Below are 27,429 nucleotides of genomic sequence, written 5' to 3'. Positions count from 1 at the left end.
TAAAGGCTGGAAGTCTAAAATCAAGACGTCTGAAATCAACAGGGCCGTGCTCCCTCCAAAGGATTTAGGGGAGAAACCTTCCTTGTCTCTTCCAGCTTCCGTAGGCATTTCTTTCTTTCTTTCTTTCTTTCTTTTTTTTAATATTTTATTTATTTGACAGAGAGAAATAACAACTAGGCAGAGAGAGAGGAGGAAGCAGGCTCCCTGTGGGGCAGAGAGCCCAAAGCGAGGCTCGATCCCAGGACCCTGGGATCATGATCTGAGCCGAAGGCAGAGGCTTTAACCCACTGAGCCACCCAGGTGCCCCCTGTAGGCATTTCTTAGCTCATAACTCCAATCTGTGCCTGCTTCTTTGCGTGGTCTTCTCCTTCTCCCTTTGCTTTTCACTAATAAGATTTACTGATAAGAACATTTGTCATTAGATTGAGAGGCCACCCAGATAATCCAGATATGAGGATTTCTCAACCTCAAGAGCCTCAACTTAATTACATTTGCAAAAACTATTTTGCCAAATAAGGTCACATTCATAAGTTTAGGGGAGTTAGGATGTAGACATCTTTTGGGGAGCCACCATTCAACCCACTACGGATATCGTTTGTCATAGTATGAAAAAAATTAAGTACCTAGAAATAAACTACAATAGACATATAAGGCATCTATATGGAAAACAATAAATAAAATATTGACAAAAATTTTTATAAAGACTCAAATATTTGAAGGACTAGACCATGTTCATGGATTAGAAGACCCAATATTTCAAAGATACCAGTTCTCCACAAACTGATCTACAGATTCAACGCACAATCCCAATGAAAATTCTAACTCAGTGTATAGATGATTGTGTATGTATAACTCGATAAGCTGAATCTAAAATCGAAGTACGGGGTGCCTGACTGGCTTAGTCGGTAGAGCATGCAACTCTTGATCTTGGGGTGTTGAGTTTAAGCCCCATGTAGAGCTTACTTTAAAAAAAAAAGTAGAGGTACAAAGCACCAAAACATTCTTGAAGAAAAATAAAGCATGAGGAATTGAACTACCAGATACTATAATTTTATAACACTACAGTACTTAAGACATTGTGATATTGGTGTGAGAAAAGACAAGTAGACCAGTGAACTAGAATAGAGAGCCCAGAATCAGGTTCACAAACGTATGAACACTTGATTTATGACAAAGATGGCATTGAAGATCAATGAGAAAAAGACAGTTTTCTCAGTCTCTCTCATCACACCGTGTTCAATTCCAGGTGGGCTATAGAACTAAATGTGAAAGCAAAACAATAAAACAGTGCCCAGAAGATGATAATAAAGGTGAATATATTCATGTTTGTAATGCCTATAACTGCCAAAGGGCTCAATCCAATACAAAGGACTTACGTAAATGATTAAGAAAAAAGCAGTTCCATAAAAAATGGTTGATACTTAAATAGGCACATCACAGAAAGGATATTCAGATAGCCAGTAACCATATCAAAAAGTGATCAGCCACACTACGAACCAGGGGAATGCAAATTAAAGTCACATTGCCATATCAGTGCACACCCACCAGAAGAGCTAAGATTAAACAGGTTGATGGCATTGGTAAGGATATTTAAGCAACAGGGACTCTCATACCCTGCTATTAAAAGTATAAATTAACATAGCTCTTTTAGAAAATAGTTATCTAGTTAAGGATAAATCTTTTTAAGCATCTAAAAACAGGCATGTATACCGGGAGATATATATAAGAATATTCATTCAGATAACAGCATTATCTGTAATAGGCCAAAGCTAAAAAGAAAAATGAAAACATTAAATGTCCATTAATTGGGGCACCTGAGTGTCTCAGTTGGTTAAGCATTGGACTCTTGATTTCAGTTCAGGTCATGACCTCAGGGTCATGTAATTGAGCCCTGCATTGGACTGCAAACTCAGCGGAGAGTCTGCTTGAGATTCTCTCTGTCTCCCTCTGCCCCTCACCCTACTCACCCTCGTTTGCTCTTGCTCTTTCTCTCTAAAATAACAAGTTGAGGGGTGCCTGGGTGGCTCGGTGGGTTAAAGCCTCTGCCTTCAGCTCAGGTCATGATCCCAGGGTCCTGGGATCAGGCCCCGCATCGGGCTCTTTGCTCTGCGGGGAGCCTGCTTCCTCCTCTCTCTCTGCCTGCCTCTCTGCCTAGTTGTGATTTCTCTCTGTCAAATAAATAAAATATTAAAATAAAATAACAAGTTGAGACATATTCATGTAATAGAATATTGTACAGCAATGAAAATGAAGGGACTTAGAGTTATATTCAACATAAATGAAACATCATAAACAATGTTGTGGGAAGAAACCAGACACAAGTATAAATTACATGATTTTTAAAAAAACAAAAACCTCAGAAAGAGGGGAAATGAAATTGACTATCTTTAATGCATAGACTACAAAACTAAAAAAGCAAGGAATAATTGACTACCATAAAATGCAGAAAAATTGTAAACTTTCTTTTTTTTTACTTATTTAATAGAGAAAGTGCATGAGCAGGGCCAGGGGGATAGAGGGAGAGGGAGAGAGAATCCCAAGCAGGCTGCACACCCAGTGCAGAGCCCAACGTGGGGCTCAATCTCAGGACCCTGAGACCATGACCTGAGCCAAAATCAAGAGTCAGACATTTAACCGACTGAGCCACCCAGGTGCCCCAAAACTGTTAACTTTAGAAGGAAGGAAGAATTTGGATTCAGAGAAAGCAGAAGGAAACTTTTAAGAGTGCTGGCTGTATTGGGTCATGACCTGAGTGGTAATTATACAGCTGTTTGCCTTCTGATAATTCTTTAAAATGTACTTTTCTTCCCTTTTGAATTAATAACTTTTGGCTTAAGGTGAGTTTCTGACCATATGGATAACATTCTGTGGACCAGGATTGTATGAGTAGACAGAGAAAGGATCCATTTGTGACTTGGAATTGTCTTTAAGCATGGCTCCAACTGGTCCCATCAGCTAAAATAATTGATCCGTGTATTTCCCTGTCTTTCTTACCAAATGTTATCAGATCATAAATTAAGAACTCTGATGTACTTTTTTTTTAGTCTTTCTTGGAAAACAGTTCTCTTCAATTATCATGTATATGTTATGTAATTGCTTGGTAAATGCTAAAGCATTATGTACAGGTTTTCATAATTATTGGGCCATAAAGCCACATTGTCAGCTCTTAATTTTCACATTTAACTAGTTTCCTGTTTCCAGTTTCCTTCATGATTTAGACAGCTGCTTTGGGAATGCCTAAATTTGATTTTACCATCTGTCTGTCTCAAGTCACATTCCTTTTCCTATCATTTTTGTGAAAGGCAACATTATTCTTCCATGCTAAAGCTAACAGCTGGGAGTGTTTTTAGGTTTTTTTCCCCCTTTTCTTACCTTATATTCATATACCTCTATGCTCTTTTCTTCTTTCAAAGTACTTAAGTACTTGAATTTACCATTTCTTCATTTTCCCTGCCACTTTCTTTCAGACCTTATTGCTATCATGCTTGAATTACTTTGAACGTAGTTTTGTTTTGTTTTGTTTTTTTTCTATTCCCTTCTACAGGGTACAAAAAGAAAAGGAATAAGGCAAGGCAACATAAGCAATATTCCGAAAATAAAGGGAGAAATAGAAAAACAGTATTGACATGACAACTAAAGGGAAAGTCAATTTAAAAGAAAAAAAAAAGTAGTTTACATGGGCTAGAGAAGTCAAAAAGTGAAAACTACAGTTTCACAGTGTAACCTAGTAAAAAAATGAGGAAGTTCTTTGCATAGTCGGGTCAAATGAGTTACTTCAGCTGAGAGGAAAAGTTGTTGGAAGAGAGCAAAAGGAGAATTTCTGGTGTAGGAAAGTGGGAGTGTTAACCCTGGGGAAACTGATCAGAATCTCTGTTTGTTACTGGGAGAAGTTACTCTCAAGAGGATGAAAATTTTGTGTGGGTTTAGAAAAGAGTTACACTGATAAGAGTAGAGGAAAGAGATCATTGCTTAGCTGATCTCATTTAGTCTTATTTAGTAAAGTAAGTCATCTGCTGAGAGTGGAAAAATAGTAGAAGTTCAAGTAGAGAAGAACTAATCTACATTTTTAGGTTTTTTGTTTTTTTTTTAAAGATTTTATTTATTTATTTATTTCTCAGAAAGAGAGAGGGAGAACACAAGCAGGCAGAGCGGCAGGCAGAGAGGCAAGGAGCCCGATGCGAGACTCGATCCCAGGACCCTGGGATCATGACCTGAGCCGAAGGAAGCGACGTAACCAACAGAGCCACCCAGGCATCCCTGTTTTTAGGTTTTTAAAAAATAGTTCTGAATTCTAAAAAAGTTCTGAATTTATCCATATTTCTCTGAGTCTTGTAAAAACATCAACACATGAAATGTGGCTTAGAATCATCAATTTAACTAAGCTTAAATAAATAGTGGTAAGGGGTGCCTGTCTGGCTCATTTGATGGCACATGCGACTCTTGATCTCAGGGTTGTAAGTTTGAGCCCCACTTTGGGTGTAGAGATTATTTAAAAAGAAAATCCTTTAGGGGCGCCTGGGTGGCTCAGTGGATTAAGCCGCTGCCTTCGGCTCGGGTCATGATCTCAGGGTCCTGGGATCGAGCCCCGCATCGGGCTCTCTGCTCCGCAGGGAGCCTGCTTCCTCCTCTCTCTCTGCCTGCCTCTCTGCATACTTGTGATCTCTCTCTCTGTCAAATAAATAAATAAAATCTTTAAAAAAAAAAAAAAAAAAAAAGAAAATCCTTTAGGGACACCTAGGTGTCTCAGTCAGTTAAGTGGCTGCCTTTATCTCAGGTCATGATTCCAGAGTCCTGGGATGAGTCCTGCATCAAGCTCCTGCTCAGCGGGGAGTTTTGTTCTCCTCCTCCCTCTGCCTGCCGCGCTGTCTGCTTGTGCTATTTCCCTCTGTCAAATAAATAAATAAAATAAAAAGTAAAATAAAATCTTTTGAAAACTTATACTTTAAAAAATTAATGGCAAGATAAAATGCTTGAGAATCTGAAAGTCTTTTCCCCTAGAAACTAGATAACCTTTAGTGAGTTTCTAAGTTGTTGATTTAGCTTCTATAAGTACTACACAGAGACCAAACTTAAAGAATTAAATGTCCTGGGGCGCCTGGGTGGCTCAGTGGGTTAAAGCCTCTGCTTTCGGCTCAGGTCATGATCCCAGGGTCCTGGGATCAAGCCTCGCATCAAGCTTCACATCGGGCTCTCTGCTCAGCAGGAAGCCTGCTTCCTCCTCCTCTCTGCCTACTTGTGATCTCTGTCTGTCAAATAAATAAGAATTAAATGTCTTAAGTGCTAGGCAGCTTTTTTTTTTTAATTAACATATAATGTATTATTTGTTTCAGGGGCACAGGTCTGTGAATCATCAGTCTTAAACAATTCACAGCATTCACCATAGCACATACCTTCTACAGTGTCCATCACTCAGCCACCCGCTAGGCAGTTTTTTTTCAGTAATCCTGAACTCTAACCAACCTTTCTATTACATTAAACTTTTGTTTTATTAAGCAGCTATTTCCAAGCTACTTCTGTATAGTATCTCTATATTAAGGAATATTGTAAAAATCTCCTTAACATACTAAAAGCAAATATTTTTAAAGTGTACCTTTTATTCTATCAAAAAAAAAAAAAAAGACTAAAGTCACTCAGCTACTTTTAGGAAGATGCATAAGTTTTTATAACATTAAGTGGCTGGGTTTTGTATCTTTCCAAAAGTTTGAGAATTATGCTGTAATAGCAGCTATCAACACCTTACTAGAAAATTTCATTTTGAGGGAGTTTGGGTTTACTGGCATACTTTCTAGAGAAAGGATTTTATTGCCTTTAAAAGCCTTGAGCTCTGAAACTATCACTAGTTTTTATGTATGATCCAGTATGTGTGAGAAATATTTATCAGAGAAAACTAGTTTGAAAATATTAAATGCTGAAAATCTCTGTTTGATAGACAACAGCTCTGAAACTGGCAATACCTCAACCTTTCAGTGACTCCACTTTAAATAACCAGTCTCTTCATAGTAATAAAAAATGTTTCTGTCAATAAGGGGAGGTGTGATAGTGACTAATTTGAAAATGATAACAATGTCTGTTACTGGCAGTCTTAGAAGAATGAAAGGGAGGAATCAAAGGCCTGTTTTCTCAGCCTTCTCTTTTGTTTGTACATACAGATGAGGACCGAACTGTATTTCCTTTCATCTCAGAAGAATCGCCCCAGCCTCTTTGGAATGCCACTGATTGTTCCATGTACCGTGCATACCCGGAAGAAGGACTTGTATGATGCGGTTTGGATTCAAGTGTCTCGATTAGCCAGCCCACTCCCACCTCAGGAAGCCAGTAACCATGCTCAGGATTGGTGAGTTTAGGGGATCAGCCTAGACCTGTGGTTTCCAAACTCAAGAAGAATTTCTGTGAATTCTGTGTGATCCATAGGATACTTTCCATGTTAGGTTAATCACTTGTTGAACAGCCATCCAGAAAGTATATAATTCAACCATTTGGTTTGATCTTTTGAGTAGGAGACTATATAGTCTCCTTTCATCACCTAGACATTCTGGTGTCTAAAAATCCTTTTATTCTCTAATCTCTTACCTAAAATCCTTCCTGCTAATGCTTTAAATCCTTCAGGTAATATCCTTGACTTCTGTTATTGCAAAACTAGAGACTGTGAATTCACCAGGAAATTTGTATCCTCTAGTGTGCATTTCTATATATGAACTCTAAAAAATTCCCATGCCATAACAAATGATTCAGTTAGATTGTTTCCATACTATGTCAGTTTAACACAGAATAATATCATAAGTCTAGGTAAAGAAAATAAACATCTTCTGTTTTCTTTCCATTCCTCCTACCAGTGTTCTGTTGGATTCGTAAATATGTTTCTTTTTTTTTTTTAAAGATTTTTATTTTATTTATTTGACAGAGCGAGAGATCACAAGTAGGCAGAGAGGCAGGCAGAGAGAGAGGAGGAAGCAGGCTCCCTGCGGAGCAGAGAGCCCCATGCGGGGCTCGATCCCAGGACCCTGAGATCATGACCTGAGCCGAAGGCAGCAGCTTAATCCACTGAGCCACCCAGGCGCCCCAATATATTTATTTCTAATAATTGTTGGGATCATGATGCATTACCTATATCTGAACTGAACTGCTGTTTATTTTCTTATCATAGTGCAAGTGAGAGGTCAGCTTCTGTGTTAACTGAATAGAAGTTCTGTTTGCTGATAGGTTATGGTATGGGGTCTTTTGATGGCTAGGGTAAGGCTTAAGGATAAATCTTAAAGGAAAACTGCAGACAATAAGGAATTTAGTTGAGGAATGTTGTGCTTAGTAAAAACGACAGTAGGTGGGGTGCCTGGGTGGCCCAGTGGGTTAAAACCTCTGCCTTCGGCTCAGGTCATGATCCTAGGGTCCTGGGATCGAGCCCCGCATCAGGCTCTCTGCTCAGCAGGGAGCCTGTCTCCCCCCCTCTCCCTGCCTGCCTCTCTGCCTACTTGTGATCTCTGTCAAATAAATAAATAAAATCTTAAAAAAAAAAAAGTAGGGCAAGATTAAACTTGAAGCAAAAGTCAGACTGAATTGAAGGACTTCCAAATGAGAACTTTTCCCAGGGTTTGCTAATGAATTAGATATGGAATATGAGAGAAAGAGAAATCCAAGCTTGGTTTTCAGCCTTAGGACTTGTTTGTGAATGGTGTTAACACTTATTGAATGGGAAAACTGAGAAAGGAGTATGTTTGGGCAAGAGATGACAGGAATCAAGTTAAATTCAAGATGTAGGTTATATTTCCAAGTAGGAAATAGAATTAAGTGTCCTTTGCTAGAGATAGAAACATAGGTGTCATCAGCAAATAGTTGATATTTAAAGCCTTGAGACCAGATGGTATCATTTAGGGAGTAAAAATTAGAGAAGACACCCACAATCTAATTCCTGATCCCTTCCAACATTTAGAGGTTGAAAAATGACAGCAAAAGAGATTGAGAAGAAACAGCGAATGATGTAAGAAGAAAATCAGTAGTAAGTCGTGTCCCAGAAGTTAAGTGAAGAAGTGTTTAAAGGAAGATCTGGTCAATTTTGAGTGCTACAGAGAGATTGAGAAGGGGACTGGGAACTGACCACTGGACTTGATAAAATGGCAGTCTGTGGTGACCTTTGCAAAAGCTGTTTTAGTGGAGTAGTGTAGATGAAGGCATGGAGGTTAGAATAGGTAAGAAAAAAAGTGCTTCTACAAACAAAAAAAGATAATAAGAGTTGACCTTTTAAAGATAACACACTGAAATATTAATGAAAATGATAAAATGTGTCTAATTCCCTTCAAAAATAATTAACGGGTCACAATAACCAAGAGGTAGAAACAACCCAAATGTTCATAAACAGACAAATGGATAAACAAAATGTGGTGCACCATACAATAGAGGATTCGCCAACCATAAAAAGGAATGAAGTTCCCGTACACACACAGCATAGATGGATCTTGAAAACATTATACTAAGTGAAGTAAGCCAGACACAAAAGGACAAATACTGTGTGATTTAACTTTTATAAGATACCTCAAGTAGGATATTCATAGACAGAAAGTAGATAAGAGGTTACCAAGGTTTGGGAGAAGAGGTATAGGGGAATTATTATTGCTTGATGGGTACAGAGTTTCTCTTTGGGAAGATGAAAAATTCCTGAGATGGATGGTGGTGATGGTTGTACAACATTGTGAATGTACTTAATGCTACTGAACTGTATACTTAAAAATGGTTAAGTGGTAAATTTTATGTATATTTTAGCATAGTTTTTTTATGATAGAATAAAAGAATTTAATGGAGGTAGGTAAGGGTATAGAGGAAATAGAAGTGCCCAAGGGTTGATGATGATTATAGCCAGGTGACAAATACATGGGGTTTCATTGTATAGTTCTCCATTTTTGTGAGTGTTAATGTCAGTAAGTTTGCAGTTTAGAGGGACAAATTCCTAGAATTGAGGATCTGTATAAAAGATTATTTTGAGGGACAGTAGACAAGGAGAAAAGTGAGAATTTGAGGACATTGATGAGGAATTTCTCTTTGGTCCCTGGGGGCCTGGGTGGTTTAGTCACTTAAGCATTTGCCTTGGGTCAGGTCATGATCCCAGGGTCATGCACCACATCAGGCGCTCTGCTTAACAGGGAGTCTGCTTCTCCCTCTTCCTTTACCCCTACTCTCTCACTCTCATTCTCACTCTCAGACACGTGCTCTCTAATAAAATCTTTTTAAAAATAAAAAAAAATAAGTAAATAAAAAAGAAATTTCTCTTTGGCCAAAGAATTGTTAAAGTAGTGATACTTGAATAAGTGATTTAAAAGGATAGGAGATGGTTGTTGCAAAGCAGGATATTTGGAACTGAGATTTTTGGAGGTCATAAATTCCTTATCATGGTTTCATTATCTTCGGCAACCATGTAGTAGCCAGTACCAATTGCCAGATGTGCTGTCCTGCATTGCTTCTTATTGGGGAAAGGATGAATTTTTTTTTTTTTTAAATTGGAGAATTCAAGGCTCTCTTGCAGCTAAAAGACATTACTCTAAAAATGTTATGTACCTTATAGCTTTGAGTAGTTAAAGCAGGGAAGAGAAGTGCCTTTCATGTACCACATCAAGGTTCCCATTAAAGAAAGCTTCTAAATACATGGTTACTCAGCTCTTCAAAAAAACCATTATGAGGGGTGCCTGAGTGGCTCAGTTGGTGAGGCAACTGCCTTCGGCTTAGGTCATGATCCCAAAAGTCCCACATCAGGCTCCCTCAGCTCTGTGGGGAGCCTGCTTCTCCCTCTCCTTCGGCCTGCCACTCCCCCTGCTTGCGCTCTCTCTTTCTCTCTCTGTCAAATAATTAAAATCTTAAAAAAAAAAAATTACGACCTTTCAGCCTTCTGTGCTGTCTCAATGTTCTTGTCATGGAAAGATCTAATTATTTTAGTTTAATGTGAATTCAATCTTATGATAGAATTAGAACTGAAGGATAATTGGTATTTGATTTCATAATTTGCTGCTCTTATAAAATTTGTGTGGACCACATGGACTGTCTTATTAGGGACATCTGGCAGTCTAGTCTGTCTACCCTTCTGTATGCAGGGATACCGCGTGGGAGCCCTTAGTGTGGTTGGTACAGGGCTGCTGCTAATGGGTTAAGATAACCAGCATCGAACCATCACCATGAGCCTACTGCTATGACAGATGTCCCTGCCTTGGGTTACTTCAAGAGAAAATGAAAAGGATTTGAGACCTCAAATCAGAAATGTTTTTTATACTTTGGTTTATGTTCTGTTTCAGTGATGACAGTATGGGCTATCAATATCCCTTCACTCTACGAGTTGTGCAGAAAGATGGGAACTCCTGTGCTTGGTGCCCATGGTATAGGTAAAGTGATCTTCTGCAAAGGAAAAATTTTAGTAGAATTGCAACTTGAGATATTATACCTTTCTTATAAGGTTTCCAGTTTTTAGAGGTAATACTGAATAACGAGAAGCTTAAACTTGGGAATTTTTTATTGATCTTTTCCTTATTATGATCCTATTTTGATTTTGATCCTATTTTCCTATTATTCCTATTATTGATCTTTTCCTTTTTATTTCCTTATTATTTCCTTATTATAGCTTAGTTTTGCTCGAGCCTTGCCTGGTTCCATAAACTCTATGATCCTCATCGAATTCGTAGTTTATGATCAACATTTATTATTTTATACTTTCTGCTCCTTAAATATAAATCAGTTTAGCAGTTTTGAACCCAGTAGAACATAGTCTCCATACTAGACTTTCCTGGAAGTCTGTTTTTGATTTTTAGAAGAATTACGGAGATTGATTGGTCATTACTGTGCAGCTTAGAAAATACCTGAGTACTGAAGTCAGCCTTCAGAGAACTGTAATAGACTTAGCAAACAATCTGAATAGCACTGAAACCTTGGCTTTGTCATGGTCCCTCCCTCCTATAAAACTTTATATGCATTTATTTATTGTGACACTTTACGAACAAGGAAATAGGGATTGTTATATCAGATGAGTTATCCTACCTCAGAACATTAAATAACTAAATTTAGAATTTTCTTACAGGTATATTATCTCAAATGTCCGATTCCCATGTCATTTATTTGCCATAAAGTCCACTCATATGGATTTAAAATGACTGTCCACTGCATTGCAAAAACAGAGACTTGAGAAGTGATAAGCATGCTTCCCTAAAATAATAATAATTATATTAATATATATTCATGCATTGATCAGTCTTAAGTTAGAGGCCCATGACAGACTGTGAACCCAAGAAAGAAAGGGAGAAGTAGAAAGGAAGAATATTTCTGAGAAAGAAAATTCGGATTCTTTCATAATGACTCCATCCTTCAGTAGATCATTTTCCTCCATTTAGATTTTGCAGAGGCTGTAAAATTGATTGTGGGGAAGACAGAGCTTTCATTGGAAATGCCTATATTGCTGTGGATTGGGACCCCACAGCTCTTCACCTCCGCTATCAAACATCACAGGAAAGGGTAAGTACTCAAGGCCACCATAAGACTGTGATTTGTAAACACTTTCCCAGGTTAATTGTATTATGCCATTTCTGTTTTAGATGATCTAATCATGAATCAGAAGAATATCCGTTGGTATTCTCTGTGGCACTTAATATACTGGCATGGTTACGTGGATGTTTCAGTTTTCCCACTTCTGCAGTTAATTGTATTGGGGCCTTATATTTCAAAAATACTAATAATAAGTAAATCTGGAAACTCTGGGTATAATTAAGATGCTGTATTGTTTGGCCATCACATACCAAGCAATAAATCTCTCTCTGCCTGTTGTATTAATTATTTTTGAAGCTGCCACATTTGATAACCACTGTTACTTAGCTCCAAGGCATCCCAGGGCTAGAGTTTCTTAGTGGGCATAGTGATCAGAAGAATTTAAAGAAATTTAAAGAAAGAATTTAAAGAAAAGATTGAATGTTTCAGCACTGGGCACCTAAGAGTACATCTCAATGGCTATTCTTACACTTGGCATTCCTCTACTGGCAGAGCAGTTTTTAAATTTGGAAAATAATACTTCAAAAAAATATTCAAAACAATACTAAATATTGTTTAGTATTCAAAATACTATCAAAATATTAAAAAACAATACTAACTCCATTGCTAAAAATGTTTGCCAAGTATCATTTGAAGGGTAATTTGGCTAGGTAGCTTGTGGATAGAAATAGAACAAATCTGATGGAGAAGTAAAAGGAACAGAATCAAAGGATTTTTTTTAGTCCCGTGAAGAACTGTAGTGGCTTTTACATTTATGTGGCTCTTGATGGAAATTTCCAGTGCACAATCTGAAAAACTCTAGAGGACATCCTGCTTTTAGAAAGAAGGGCCTGCGTGACCTGTTCAGTCTCACCCCATTTCCACTTTCAGTGATGCTCTTAGGATACCATGGAAACCAACTTGCTGTTGAAATATCCTGCCTTGCTAGGGACTGGGGCCACATGACTAATTTCTTTCTTTATAATTTCTCTTCCTACCCATGATTTCTGCGTGTGCTTGGGGAGTCACGTAGACAAAGGAGATCCCTTGGTTTAAATTGACATTTTTACCCATATATTTTATGTTCTTTTATCCCAGTGATTCTAGGAATTGATTCTAGGGAAATACTCTGTAATTTGCTGACAGATCTTCATCATAATATTTTTTAGAATAGTAGAAAAATTTGAAACAACTTGTATTTATCCCACATTACAGGAATGGCTAAATAAAGCATAGTGTATTAGCTGGGTAAAATATTGAAAGTCATTGAAAACAGTCATTGAAAACAGTGATTACCAGGAGTTTTGGAGGGGATGGTGTTTAAAAGATGTTATTTATTTGAGAGAGAGCAAGTATATGAAGGAGAGGGGGGGAGAGAGACTCAAGCAGACTCCACGCCAACCTCAGAACCCTGCACGGGGCTCAGTCTCATGACCCTGAGATCATGACCTGAGCTGAAATGGAGAATTGGGTGCTTAGCAGACTACCCAGGTGCCCCATTACCAGGGATTTTTTTACTGTCATATATGGGCAGATACTTAACAATGTCGTGGGTTTTTTTTAAAGCAAGGTATAAAATTGCGTACACTGAAAAATCTATTTGATATAAAGGAATACTATTTAGGAAAAGGATAGAAGAAAATCTGTCAATATTTTGACAGTGTTTATCTTTGTATTAAGAATATAAAAGGGGGGCGCCTGGGTGGCTCAGTGGGTTGGGCCGCTGCCTTCGGCTCGGGTCATGATCTCAGGGTCCTGGGATCGAGTCCCGCTTCGGGCTCTCCGCTCAGCGGAGAGCCTGCTTCCCTTCCTCTCTCTCTGCCTGCCTCTCTTGTGATTTCTCTCTGTCAAATAAATAAATAAAAATCTTTAAAAAAAAAAAAAAAAAGAATATAATAGGGGACAGGGTACCTTGAGACTTGAGACTCTTTCTTTCCTTTTCCCTCTGCCCCTTCCCCCTCACACACTCTCTAAATAAATAAATAAATCTTTAAAAAAGATATCTGTATAAAATGGGGCCGGCACCTGGGTGGCTCAGTTAGCTAAGCGTCCCACTCTTGGTTTCGGCTCAGATTATGATCTCAGTTCAAGCCCTGCATTGAGCTTTACGCTGAGCATGGAGCCTACATTTAAAAAAAAATAAAAGAAGGGGCGCCTGGGTGGCTCAGTAGGTTAAACTTCTGCCTTTAGCTCAGGTCATGATCTCGGTCCTGGGGTTGAGCCCCACATCAGGCTCTCCGCTCAGCAAGGAGCCTGTTCCCCCGAAACCGCCTGCCTCTCTGACTACTTGTGATCTCTGTCTGTCAAATAAATAAATAAAATCTTTTAAATAAATAAATAAATAAAAGAATATAAAAGGTTCCCTGCCTTTTTATATTTTCCATCTTTTCCAAAATTTCTTTGTAAATGTTTTATTTGGTAAATAGGAAAAAAGGCAATTGTTCTTAGTCTTTTTCTTTTTCACTTGTTTAGACTCACATTCCTCAGTAGGTAGTTGAACTAGATAGCTTCTTATGTCTCCCTCTCTCTAATAGTCTTATCATGTGAGGAAGCCATGACTTTATTCTTTATGTTTTGTGTTAAGGATGAGCTTTCAAGCAGAAGAAGAAAGAGGGTGCCAATGAGTGATTTAAATTATTCGAATAGTGGTAGAGGATCTGGGAATGGATCCCAAGAGGTAAAAAGGGAATCTTTGTCATTTAGGGAAATTTTATTGATACTGGGTTTTTTTTAATCAGCCTTCCTCCCTGTCTCCAGTAGCCTGTGTGTTCCATAAGAAATATAACAAATAAAGATCAACATTCATTACTAGCTTCCTGCAATTTGTGGTTGTCCATAAAGCATCCCTGATAGAGATGATGTTTCACCAGCTAAGAGAAAAGAATATTACTGTTTTTCTACTCTGATTCTAGCAACCATGAGGCAACATATTTTCTTTTGAAGCATGTCAGTTTTTCTCTCGAATGACCAGCTCTAAAGATGATGAAAGTTAGTATCAGAAAAGAAGTCAGTGACCTAAGGTCAAGCCAGATTTCTCATTCTGGGGAAAAAAAAACCAAACAACTTTTTTCTAAGTTCCTCTTTTTATAGATCTTTAGAAATGGCTGGTGATGCAATGCTGAAACCATTAACTGCATGGTCAGCCTCAGCATTTGACAGCCTGTGACTAAGCTATTCTCTCGTGTAGGGAAAAAGTCACACATGACAACCTCTTGTAAACCGAATGTTCTGAGCCATGCCAGATTGTAAGCCAGGGAGCTCAGTATTCCCATCATAAGTTCAGGAAGGAAAACAGAAGGGAAGTTGCCTCAGGCAAAGAGAACAAATTTACCTCTGGATGGGGTGAGTAGTAAGTTCAGTAAATGGACATGGGTGTGCCCTTTGCCAGAAAGAGACACACCTATTGTTGGACTTGGTGTCCAGACTTGGGATGAAAAGATCACTGGATGAAGTCTCACAGTAGCATTTGTAGTCCTGATGCTATGTGTCACCTGCTGTGGTTCTGGGTTGCTGTTAGGTGGCAACCAAGAATGGAAGAGGGCAAAATTCTTCCTTTTCTGTTGCATTCTAGGTACCTCCTCCTCTCCTTCTTCTAGATCGCACACTACCTCCAACACACATACTCACACACCTATCCACATCTGCTCTCTCTCTTACATGTATGTCTTTCTCGCTCCAGAACCTAGTGTGCTGGTTAATATGACCAGAGAGGTTTGGGCAGGTATTAAGGGCCTTCTCAACAAAGTTCAGCACTTTTTGAGCCTGCTCTTGCTTTTATTGCCCTCTCTTTATTGCTGTCTCAGATAAAAAGGCCCCAGGAGGCAGGAGACAGATGATACACTTGGTATTCTGATAACTGTGTTACATGGCACCAGTATGCAAATGAGTTCTATCCTGTGGGGTTTCATGCTCTCATATGTTCCCTTCTATGGCGAGTTTTTCTGTACCCTTTCTCATCTAATCCAGATCTGGCATTTGTGTTCCAGTGATATTTCTCCTAGCCTCCTTAAAACCTGCAGCCTGCTAATAATGTCTTTCTGGTTGAAAATGAATGGCTTAATTTCAGCACCCCTGGCATGAGGGTGAGCGCACATGTAAGCTATTTTAGGATTTCAAAATTGTAAAATAGAGGTGCAGTAGCCACTAGTCGCCTATGGCTGTTGAACACTTAGAGGTGCCTGATTTAAGTTAAGGAGGTTTGTAGATTCCAAAGACTTAGTAAAAAAGACTCTAAAATATGTCATCAATAATTCTTGTATTGATCACATGTTGAAATGAGACTGTTTTAGATAAAATACATCATTATAATTAAAAGATTGTAAAACAAACAGGCAATTCTTTGTTTTTGTCATTTTGAAGAGTTCAGAGAATAGTCAAGAAAAGCTGTTATGGTCATATAAATAGAAATTTGATCCAGGATGTTATTGATGTGATTTTGGAAGTAAATGTACAAACACTGCATTTGCTTAGACTCGTTTGAGTCGTACTTTCTTTCTCCTCATGTAGAATAAAATGAGAATCAGTCACACCTAGCAGATGATGCCTAGCCATGGGACCATTTTAAACTCCCTCCTTCCCTCCCACCCCTTCTGCCATTCCTTTTGTCCCCTCCATCTGCAGGTTGTCGATGAGCATGAAAGTGTGGAACAGAGTCGGCGAGCACAAGCTGAGCCCATCAACCTGGACAGCTGTCTCCGTGCTTTCACCAGTGAGGAGGAGCTAGGGGAAAATGAGATGTACTACTGTTCCAAGTGTAAGACCCACTGCTTGGCAACCAAGAAGCTGGATCTCTGGAGGCTTCCCCCCATCCTGGTATGTTACAGCCCTACCTCTGAGAGAGCAGGAGCTTGGCATAAAGGAAGGAAGTCATGCACAAATAGGAATTTTATGACTTTTGAGAATAAAAAGACCTTTCCTGTGACAGTGTTCAAAACACTTTGGCTATGCAAGGTTTATGTATTGCACCCAGATTAATTGTTCTGCACATATTACTACTGCCAGTTCCTGCTCTGAAGGAGCATACAGACTAGAAGGAGAGAAAAGTCATACAGACCACTAACTATAGGTCCATGCAGTGTGTGAGAAACACCGCAGGTTGTGCCTCCTGGTGAACTCGAACTTCAGGAGAAGGTGAAAGCACTTCTGGGTGTAGAGAGAGAAGCTTAGGCCCTTCCCTAGAAGAGCAGCTGAGCCCGATCTCCGGTCCCACTGTGTTTGGTCACCTGGCCACAGCACAAGCACACAGGTGCACTGGGGCCTGTGTCTTCTTTTATGTGTTATTTACTACTTCTGCCTTTTGCCTCAGAGAAGATGCTTCTGTTGCTTGTCAGGAGAGTTTGAAGTGCCAGATCTTCACATTCATTTAAGGAAGTATTTTTCCTTAAGGGTGGAAGTATCATATCAAATGTGACTGTAAGGCACCAGTATATTTTAACCAGACCTTGTGTGTATTTTTTTCTTCATGTCTTCTTCCTACTACTCTGTGAGTCTGTAAATGTGGGTTTTCTTTCCTTGGACCAGAACAACTTCAGAGGAAAAGATATAACAGGAAATTAATAACATAAATTATCTAGCTCCAGTGTTGGGAGCTCTGGGAAGAGAGGAAAAGGGCAGGGGGCAGGCTTGGAAGAGGTAGGTGGGAAGGGAGAAAGTTAATTTTTAACTGAGGTGTAATTAACATGAAATTAAATGCGTAGATTTTAAATGTCTAGTTTGAGGAGTTTTGTGGGTTTTTAAAAGATTTTATTTATTTATTTGACAGGGAGAGACACATTGAGAGAGGGAATACAAGCAGGGGAGTAGGAGAGGGAGAAGCAGGCTTCCCACCGAGCAGAGAGCCCAATGTGGGGCTCAATCCCAGGACCCTGGGATCATGACCTGAGCTGAAGCAGACGCTTAATGATTGAGCCACCCAGACGCCCCTAGTTTGAGGAGTTTTGATAATTATATATACCTGTATAATAATCACACAGAACATATGCAGTAAAGGCATTTATATAAAAGCTATGTTTTTGATGTCTTTAAAGAATAATAAAAAATATATGTTACGTTGAGAGTTTGTTGGGCTTCTGTAGATCCATATGCCAGTATATGGAAGGGTTTCTCTTTATTTACACAGTAAATTGTTAGCATTTACTAACGTTTAGGGTAGAGGTAGCCACTCAAAGATCTGTGCCCATACTAGGTTGTATAATAAACTGTGTAAGATTAGAGGAATTTGTTGCTCTTGAAAAAGAAAAGAGAAGCCACAAAGGAAAAGGGAGATTCTTACGCTTTTTAGGACAGTGAAACTCCCTGGTAATAACTAAAGGATATGGTAAGAAATGAGAGGCCTCCTACTGGAGACTGGGTAAGTTTCATCCATTTTTCTTCAAAACATTCAGTGTAGTCTTCTGTCTTCATGACAGAAGTATATTTCTGATGTCTGAAAAGGGAAAGGTCAGTTTGGGTCACAGGCCTAGGAAGCAAGGGAAGACATGCAAATATGTGCCCGTACGATGTTGCAGAAATTTGGGAAGAATTTAGGATATGCACAGGCTATGACATTATGGAGATTATCATGTTAGCTATGTATCTAAAGGCCAGTGGCCCCACTGATAACTCCGTTACATGATAAAATATATTCTTTTTGGAAAAAAAAAAAAAACATACATTCTTGAACATTCACATGAATTAGACTTGGGGGTTTTTTTGGTTTTTTTTTTTTTTTGCTTTTTTTTTTAAAGATTTTATTCATTTACCTGATAGAGATCACAAGTAGGCAGAGAGGCAGGCAGAGAGAGAGGAGGAAGCAGACTCCCTGCAGAGTAGAGAGCCCGATGTGGGGCTTGATCCCAGGACCCTGAAATCATGACCCGAGCCGAAGGCAGATGCCTTAACCCACTGAGCCAGGGTGCCCCAGACTTGGGCTTTTAAATGTAATTTTGTATCTTCTGAACCCTTTAACGTAACTTTTTTCTGCCTTTGCTTCTCCAGATTATTCACCTTAAACGATTTCAGTTTGTAAATGGCCGATGGATAAAATCACAGAAAATTGTTAAATTTCCTCGTGAAAGTTTTGACCCTAGTGCTTTTTTGGTACCAAGAGACCCGATTCTCTGTCAGCGTAAACCACTCACACCCCAGGGGGATGACCTCTCCGAGCCCAGGGTTCTAGGAGGAGATGGGAAGAAAGTGGACGCTCTGAATTCAGCTGGCGAAGAGGATGTCCTCCTGAGCAAGAGCCCATCTTCACTCAGCGCAAACATCGTCAGTAGCCCTAAGGGTGAGGAAGCCTGGGGGACTCACAGCACCCAGATCTCACCCTCATAGGGGCTTTCCTGGGACCCCTATAGGCTTCATGTTTCCCTCTGCCTTCCACTCTTGATGTCTTTACCATGATGAGGTACAAGGAACCCACCTGGAGTCAGACCTATCTAGGTTTGAGTCACCTGTGTGACTTTTAGCAAGAGATACAGCCTCCCTAAATTTGTTTCCTCATTCATAAAAGTTCCCAGAGTCTGAGGATTTGCTACATGAGGAGCGAAGCACCATATATGCCTAATACCTCTGGTGATCATGAATGATAGTGGTCATCCTTGTTCCTACAGCAAAGGTTCTCAAGGTGTAGTCTGGGAACGCCTAGAGGGTCTCTGAGAGTCAGAGGGCCTGGAAGAGCAGAACGATTGTCATAAAAACTACTAAGACAGTATTCACCTTTTCAGCTTTTGTTCCCCAAATGTGTAGTGGAGTCAGAGCCACCATGATATGTGATGATACATCACTGAAATATGTGCTTATGTATTATATTCTTTAATTCCTCAGTTTTAATTTCTAATATGATTAATACTGGTAACCCACATAAACAAAAGTTCTACAGGTCTTCAGCAATTTTTGAGAGTATATAAGGAGGTGAGGGAGGCTGTGACCAAGAAGTTTGAGACCCACTAACTTACGAGATTGTTGTGAGAGGTAGAGATAGTAGAGAGAGTTCCCAGTACTGTGCCTAGCAATAGTAGGTGCTTAATAATTGGTGATCGTGTTTTTTAATCTAATGTAACGAAGGAGGATATGTATTTGTAATATGTCTTAGTCTACTTGTTTGTTTTGACCTGAATCTGACCTGTTAATCTTTCTACTGTTTGTCTTTATTTTATTTTTATCTCTCTGCTCTTTTTAAGTCCCTACTTGGTACTTTACATTTTCAGGACATTGCTACCTGTGGGAGCTTGGCCAGAGAAAAACAAGAATGTAACTTATTGGCTACAAAATAGGAATAAAAAGTAGCTGGTCCGAGCACCCCTGTATTTGCCTTTATGTGTGCACTTGTGAAGTCGGCTTCAAAGTTGGCATTTGGTGGCTGCTTAAACCTGTGGCATGGGGATTTATGAGTCTTTTCCTTCTCTTCTCTTCACAGGTTCACCTTCTTCAACAAGAAGAAGTGGAACTAGCTGTCCCTCCAGCAAAAATAGCAGCCCTAACAGTAGCCCCAGGACTTTAGGGAGGAGCAAAGGGAGGCTCCGGTTACCCCAGATCGGCAGCAAAAATAAACTGTCAAGTAGTAAGGAGAACTTGGATGCCAGCAAAGAGAATGGGGCTGGACAAGTCTGTGAGCTGGCTGATGCCTTGAGCCGAGGGCACGTGCTGGGGGGCAGCCAGACTGAGCTGGTCACCCCTCAGGACCATGAAGTAGCTCTGGCCAATGGATTTCTTTATGAGCATGAGGCATGTGGCAATGGCTACAGCAATGGTCAGCTTGAAAACCACAGTGAAGAAGACAGCACTGATGACCAAAGAGAAGATGTTCATGTGAAGCCTATTTATAATCTGTATGCAATTTCGGTAAGTCGTTTGTTACATGTTTTGCAGAATGATTGGCATTTCTCTGTGGTTCATTCATCTTCATTTGTCAGTCATTTTTTTCAGGGCCTGCTTATTTGCTAGGCATTGAACTTGGTGATAGACAAAGTTAGCAGGGGATAATCATGTAATCATAATTGGAGTCACGGGTTCAAGACATTCACAGTTATGTACACTTAAGGAATTTTTGCCTTTCAAAAAATAGTTACAACTATAAAATGGTAGTGGTAGGATTTGGAGCTTTTAAATTTTGACTCTTCTGTTTTGTTTTTAGAAAACAGTAGGTGGTTCCAAAACATTTTTCTTAATCACTTGAGTGCTTGGTGTTTTCCTGATTGGGTTCTGGTACCACGCCCTGGCCAGACTGCTGTTAACCACTAACATACGTCTACTTTCTTCTCTCTTGCAGTGCCATTCAGGAATTCTGGGCGGGGGCCATTATGTCACTTATGCCAAAAACCCAAACAGCAAGTGGTACTGTTACAATGACAGCAGCTGTAAGGTAAATATCCCCAGTCTTTGAATAAAAGATGCAGAAATGTCAGCAGATCTAGGGGACATTTGTTTAAATAATGGACTTCGTCCCAAACAGGAAATAAATCTAGTTAGAGTCAATATATAGGTGCCTTCCGTATTAAAGGAGCAAAAGTGCTGTGCAGAGTAGAGAATGAAAGCATGAATGGTGAGGAAAAAGAAGGTATTGGTTAATGAGAAAAAGTTCTTATCTTTTGAGCTATGAGGATGTGATGGGTTTTTGTTATTCTTTTGTCAGTGGTCATAATATTTTCCCCAAAGCAAACATTGAGAATAATGGGACTTATTTTAGGGCCAGTGTCAGGCAGCCTCAATATCGAATTGATTGGAAGCAGTCTGGCTTAGTAATTGAAGAGGGTCGGTGCTCCCTTCCCTAGCAAGGATTAAGAGCCAGCATAGGGATGGCTTTTTTATTAAAGGCTTTTTTTGCCCCTTCAGGAACTTCACCCTGATGAAATTGACACCGACTCTGCCTACATCCTTTTCTATGAGCAGCAGGGGATAGACTATGCACAATTTCTGCCAAAGATCGATGGCAAAAAGATGGCAGACACGAGCAGCATGGATGAAGACTTTGAGTCCGATTACAAGAAGTACTGTGTGTTACAGTAGAGCCGCCGCTCGGGCTGGTAGACAGGCTGGTGGTGAGGGAGGCGGCGCCCTGTAGCTGACATTTGGCAGAAGCGTTGCTGAAAGGCAAGCTAAATGTAGTTATTTTATCCTGTGACCCTGAAGCACAAAATAAAAATCCTAATTAAAATAGCAGTTAGCCTAACAGTAGTGATACTTTGGTTTGGAAGTGTCTCACACAAGCTCTCTGGTAGAGAACTTTTCAGGCAGAGCCCACCATTAGCCTGTAGACAAAAGGGTTTGGCACCAGCCACCTGGGACCAAATAAGAACTAAATTGTGCTTGTCCAGATATAAACAAACATGTAGTGAGTGTAGAGTTTACCAATAACCATAACAAAATGCTAAGAATTTCCTTGGAGTCAAAGTCAAACAAAAAATTGTAGTGTTGTCTGGGGACGACATGATATGCTACCTCCTTTTTCCTGAAGTTTTATTCCATTATACTGATAAGATGGAGAAAGCAAGAGCAGAAGGTGTGCAAAGGATTCTTCTGGCACGGACACGACGTTTTTTCTATTTATTTTTTTAAACTATTTCCCCCACTCTTTCTATGCCTTTCTTGCTTTTCGTTTCTGTTGCTGTGTTCGTGTTTGAGACACAACCAGTCATTCGTGGCGGAGGCATATAGAAGTGGTCAGTTTGAAAGGGAGACTCTCTTAAGAGCTGTGTGCCTTCTACCCAGGGCGGTGGTCGGAGACCCTGTAGGGGAGAAAGAGCATCCTGGGAAACCCAGCTAAAGTAGCCCTGCACTTAGAGGCGTCTTACCTTGAGGACACTTCAAGTGTCCTCAGAAGTAGACCCCCACCCCTGCTGAAGCGCGGTAGAGTAGTTGTGCCAATATTTGCACCATCTCTCATGCCCACATTGCACAAGAGTTTCTGAGAAGGAAAGTGACATCAAAGGTAGATGGCGTTTTACAACTAGGGGCTGTTTGTTCTTTGTTTCTTTGTTTTGCACTTTAAAATAAAGAATACATGCAAATGAACTTTTTAAAACATGTTCATATTTGATGGCTGTAAGGGCTATAAATTAACTTGAATGGGGGTATTTTGCCCCATCATATTAAACTTAAAAAAACAAAACTCATCCCAGGCACTGATAGTGTGTATTTTTAATTTAATTGGTGGGTTTAGGAAGCAAGCTTTTATTTTGTTTGCATTGTCCTTCTTTGTGTGTGTGTGTGTGTGTTTGTCTTTTTTTTCTTTCTTTTAATAATTTCACAGTAGTGGATCAAAAGTTATGTTTCTTTGCTCGCTTAATTTTTTTTCTCTGATAATTCAAAACTGGAACAAAAGTATAAATGTTATTTATTTCAAGCATCATTTTTTTCCCCTGTGTTGTTTTTAAATATATATGAAGTAAATATTTCCCCTTTTTCCCAGTCTTTTTTCATTCATCTGGACCTTGGAAGTGACTCTCATTAATTGTCAGATTTCATTAACTTTCCTTCCTCACAGATAGTAGGTACCAATGTAATTGAGCATTTGTGTTCTGATATCTGAGGCCGGTTATTATCCAGTTCTTCTCAGAGCATTTGGAAAGGTTATTTTAAATGGATATGTAAGTTGAAACCCTATTCAGAAAAAGACTGTAATTACAAGTAAGAAGGAATGGCCTAAATGGTAAATATGATGAAGTCAGATGAAATGCAGGCTTTATAGTTCATGATTTCAGTATATAAAAATCTGTCCATTTCTACCTGGACAAGTCCCATGAAAAAGTGGAAGATTTAAAATAATTTCCTTACAGATGTTTTATTTAAGCAGGTAGCACAATCTACTAATGTTGTTTGATCTGTGTTTGTTATATTGGTTGTAATTAATTTTTTAATTCATGACTAGCAGAAAATTTATTAACTATTAACTACATTCACCTTGTAAATTACTGTATAAAACTTGTTGACAATGCACTGACTTTAGAAAGATGTTAATGTACATAAATAGAGTGTAAATAAAATAGTGTTGATGTACTGAAATATGAACTGTATAAAAAAGTATTGGTAATTGTATATGGAGTGTACCTGTTTATCTGTAACTATTACCCGAACATTAAATACTGTGGATGCATCTATGTGCTGTTTTTCCTCTATACAAGTAAACACCAGAAGAGTCAGATTTTTCAGCCTTTCTCTCTGTAGCCCTGTTTAATTCTCCTACTTGAATAATACCTACCTGACAATAGAGTGGATTCTCCATCTGCGAAAGAACCAAGAATGGAAACCGTTGAAGGTAGAACAAGATCCCTGCTGTGACCAGGTGAATTGATTTAAACTTTGCTCACATCCCTATTGGGACATCGTTTGGAAGGCACTGGTGTAGGGGGAGAGGATGTGTATGAGAGCTAGTGGTGAATGGAGACCTGATGAAGGAGATCTTCACAGTAGTTTTCTTGAAGATTAAGAGATAAGGTGAAGAGGTAGACTTACCATTGAATAATGCCTCAAATGATCCTGGCTTTCTAGGGGGCGCTGTGAAACCAGGTTTATCCCTGGGTTGTCTCTGGGAGGTCATCAAGGAAGCAGTTGGCCCTGGGTCCTTCACCCTTAGTCCCTCTTTCTTTATCTTTAAAAATAGAATGCCTACCTCCCGCCTTATCTTAAGTAAATGAAGTATTCAAAAGCCTGCGGGTTCCTTGGTAAATGCTCAATGAATGTGGACTCTTACCTGTGAGATTCAATCATGTTTTGCCAAGAGGTTTTTTTTACTCTTGCTATTCTAATACTAAAAGAATTTAATAGCTCTTTGATCAAATTCTCAAAAACAGGAATACACATTAAAAATGTAATAGAAGGGGGCGCCTGGGTGGCTCAGTGGTTTAAGCCGCTGCCTTCGGCTCAGGTCATGATCTCGGGGTCCTGGGATCGAGTCCCGCATCGGGCTCTCTGCTCGGCGGGGAGCCTGCTTCCCTCTCACTCTCTCTGCCTGCCTCTCTGCCTACTTGTATCTCTCTCTGTCAAATAAATAAATAAAATCTTTAAAAAAAAAAAAAAATGTAATAGAATTGGGGCGCCTGGGTGGCTCAGTGGGTTAAAGCCTCTGCCTTCGACTCAAGTTATGATCCCAGGGTCCTGGGATTGAGCTCCGCATCGGGCTCTCTGCCCAGCAGGGAGCCTGCTTCCCCCTCTCTCTGCCTGCCTCTCTGCCTGCTTGTGATTTCTGTCTGTCAAATAAATAAATAAATAAAGTAATAGAATGAAACATGTTGAATCAGCAGCAGTGGTAGCTTGTTTAAGGAAACACAAAAAATCCCAAAAGTCATCGAAAATAGGGCTCCTGGGTGGCTCGGTTAAGAGTCTGCCTTCGGCTCAGGTAATGATCTCGGGGTCCTGGGATTGAGCCCCACATCTTCAGGCTCTCTGCTCAGCAGGGAGTCCTCTTCTCCCTTTCACTCTCCCTCTGTGCTTACCACCCCCCCCCCCAAACAAATAAATGTCTCTTAAAAACTCAATCAATCAATCAATCATAGCTCCTAAAGCGTAGTCTGTGTCTCTGGCTCTTTAAATGACAACCTTTTTAAAAAGATTTTACTTATTTACTTGTCAGAGAAGCAGAGGGAGAGGGAGAAGCAGACCTGAGCAGGGACCCCGTTGCAGGACTCGATCCCAGAACCCTGGGATCATGACTTGAGCTGAAGGCAGATGCTTAACCCCCTGAGCCACCCAGGTACCCTACAGGACAATCTTGAAAAGAACCAGCCTATGGAGATGGGTAAGCATTTGTTTCTAGCTTCTGCGTGGCCCTTAATAAATTGGGAGGTTTTTGGCCTCCCAGCCTCTCTGGCTGAGGGTAGCATTTCTACATACAATCTCCCTATCACTTGGCTTTGCTGCCTGTGGGCTCCTTTCGTAATTGTAGACACAGTTGAATTGAAGAAAATTGACGAATTGCCACATTTCCTCCCAACTATTTTAAGGGTTGCATATAGGATTTTTACTAGTCCAGAACCAGAATATGTAGCTTAGGGAACAGAGGATCCTAGTTTCCATGATGATGTACCAGCAGGTTCCTTAGTATTGACACCCCAAAGTCAGAAGTGCACACACCCACCCCTATGATCAGAGAGAGACTCATGCAAGACAGTGCAAATAAAAAGAGGATGTCTTTAGTTTGCCAAACTTCCTGAGCAATGAAAAGCAAGACCGTAAATAAGAGTGCAAGAATTGCAAACTCCAAGGCCTGTAAGGCCCTGGTTTCAGAACAGAGTATAAGAGAAACAGGTTCAGCCATGTATGAGAATGGGGAGTATTAGGGACTATGGTGGGTTCTAGGGCACACATCCATCAGAAAGTTCCATTTGATTGTTGCCATGCAGGAAGGTGGGCCCCTGTGTTACCATATCTTTTCTTTAACCCCAAAAGAGAAATCAGTAACCCAGATTTTAATACAAAATACCCAATTTAGAAATGTTAAAAAATTTTTAAAAGTTTTAAACATTGTGGTGTTCACATAAAGCCTATCTGCAAACTAGATACAAGCCACCAGTCTATGCCCTCTGGCAAATGGAGAGGTCATGGACTGAGAGCCTGTTAAATCAAAAGTTAGTTGTACCAGCTAGTCCAACAGCTGTGCACTTCCAAGCCCTTCAGATGCTCACATTCTCCCGCCCGCCCAGGGAACACCATTTTACTTCAAAAAGGTACTGTAAGGAGTAGATACTGGATCTAAATAGGCACAGAATCTGAAACTTACGAAGTACTCAAATAACAGTATTCTTTCCTCATGTAGGGAAACAGAACAGAGGTATAATACAAGCGTAATGTTATGATCAAGTTCATTGCCGGTCCAGAAGCATGTAGCTAACGACATGGAAGCACATTCTAGGTACAGAGCTCTGTGCCAGGTCCTCTGGGGCAGCAGTTCCCAACCCGGCAATTCATCAGGATCATCAAAATCAACCAGGAGCTTGGGGCGCCTGGGTGGCTCACTGGGTTAAGCCTCTGCCTTCGGCTCAGGTCAGGATCTCAGGGTCCTGGAATCGAGCCCCCGAGTCGGACTCTGCTCAGCAGGGAGCCTGCTGTCCCCTGCCCCCCGCCACCTCTCTGCCTACTTGTGGTCTCTCTTTATCAAATAAGTAAGTAAATCTTTTTAAAAATTAAAAAAAAAAAATCAACTAGGAGCTTGTTACAAGTGTTGATTCCAGGGTCCCCATCCATCACTGTCATGTTAAATCTGTGTTCTGTACGTCTGCACTCAGATTTATGAGATCTTCTTCCGTGCAGTCGAAGAATCTGCATTTTAATCAGTTCCTAAGGGGACAGTGTTTTACAGCCAGTTCACACTGGTCTTCAGGTTGGTCATTTATGGAAACCACTGCTCCAGGGAAGGGGTCATGATTCAGTCTAATTAGGGAATGATGATATGCTATGCACACATGCAAGGAGCAGTGGTAGTAATTAACCAAAGCTCCCTAGATATAATTGTCTTTGATGAGGTGCTGGCTGAGGGCACTTGGATAGTAGGCTGTTGACAAAGTACTTCGGGAAAGCCAAATGGGAAAGGAAAGTGAGCTGTGCCATGAAGCAAGATCAGGACTTTATCAGAAGCGTGCAGAACAGTCTGGCAGTCTAAACAGGCAAGGGAGCAGTTGTGTGGACCTGTTTGGAATGAGCTGAAAGTGCGTGAAGACTATGGCGGAAGATAACAAGCAGGCAGAAACCATGTTGTGAAGGTCTTCAAAGGTCAGGCCGGTTCTAAGTGTTTCATGTTGCCAAGTATTTTGGTATGGTTGCAACATACTTTTTACGTTTTTTTCTAAGTTTTTAAATTTATTTATTATTCGAGCATAAGCAGGTAGAGCAATAGGCAGAGGGAGAGGGAGAAGCAGTCTCCCCGCTGAACAGGGAGCTGAATGCGGGACTCGACCTAGACCATGACCTGAGCTGAAGGCAGACGCTTAACGACTAAGCCCCACAGATGCCCCTTCTTGTGGTCTACATAAGTGC

General features: G+C 40.1%; 1 protein-coding gene across 3 annotated transcripts in view; it reads left to right on the top strand.

The window, feature by feature from the left end:
* The window catches only part of USP32 (ubiquitin specific peptidase 32), a 221,590-nt gene extending 198,032 nt beyond the window's left edge, over positions 1–23,558 (top strand). For all 3 annotated transcript variants that reach the window (XM_045984380.1, XM_045984379.1, XM_045984378.1), the window contains 8 exons: positions 6,150–6,334; positions 10,269–10,355; positions 11,355–11,475; positions 16,105–16,296; positions 18,460–18,748; positions 19,880–20,304; positions 20,732–20,824; positions 21,295–23,558. In XM_045984380.1, the coding sequence (XP_045840336.1) occupies positions 6,150–6,334; positions 10,269–10,355; positions 11,355–11,475; positions 16,105–16,296; positions 18,460–18,748; positions 19,880–20,304; positions 20,732–20,824; positions 21,295–21,468 (1,566 nt within the window). In that variant the 3' untranslated portion in view covers positions 21,469–23,558. The remainder of the gene's footprint in view (positions 1–6,149; positions 6,335–10,268; positions 10,356–11,354; positions 11,476–16,104; positions 16,297–18,459; positions 18,749–19,879; positions 20,305–20,731; positions 20,825–21,294) is intronic.
* Positions 23,559–27,429: the final 3,871 nt, after the last annotated feature.

The sequence above is a fragment of the Meles meles genome, chromosome 18, assembly GCF_922984935.1.
Source record: "Meles meles chromosome 18, mMelMel3.1 paternal haplotype, whole genome shotgun sequence".
In the NCBI taxonomy this organism is placed as follows: Eukaryota; Metazoa; Chordata; class Mammalia; order Carnivora; family Mustelidae; genus Meles; species Meles meles.
The sequence above is the reverse complement of the archived record's forward strand: the minus strand, read 5'-3'. Positions and strand labels throughout refer to the sequence as shown.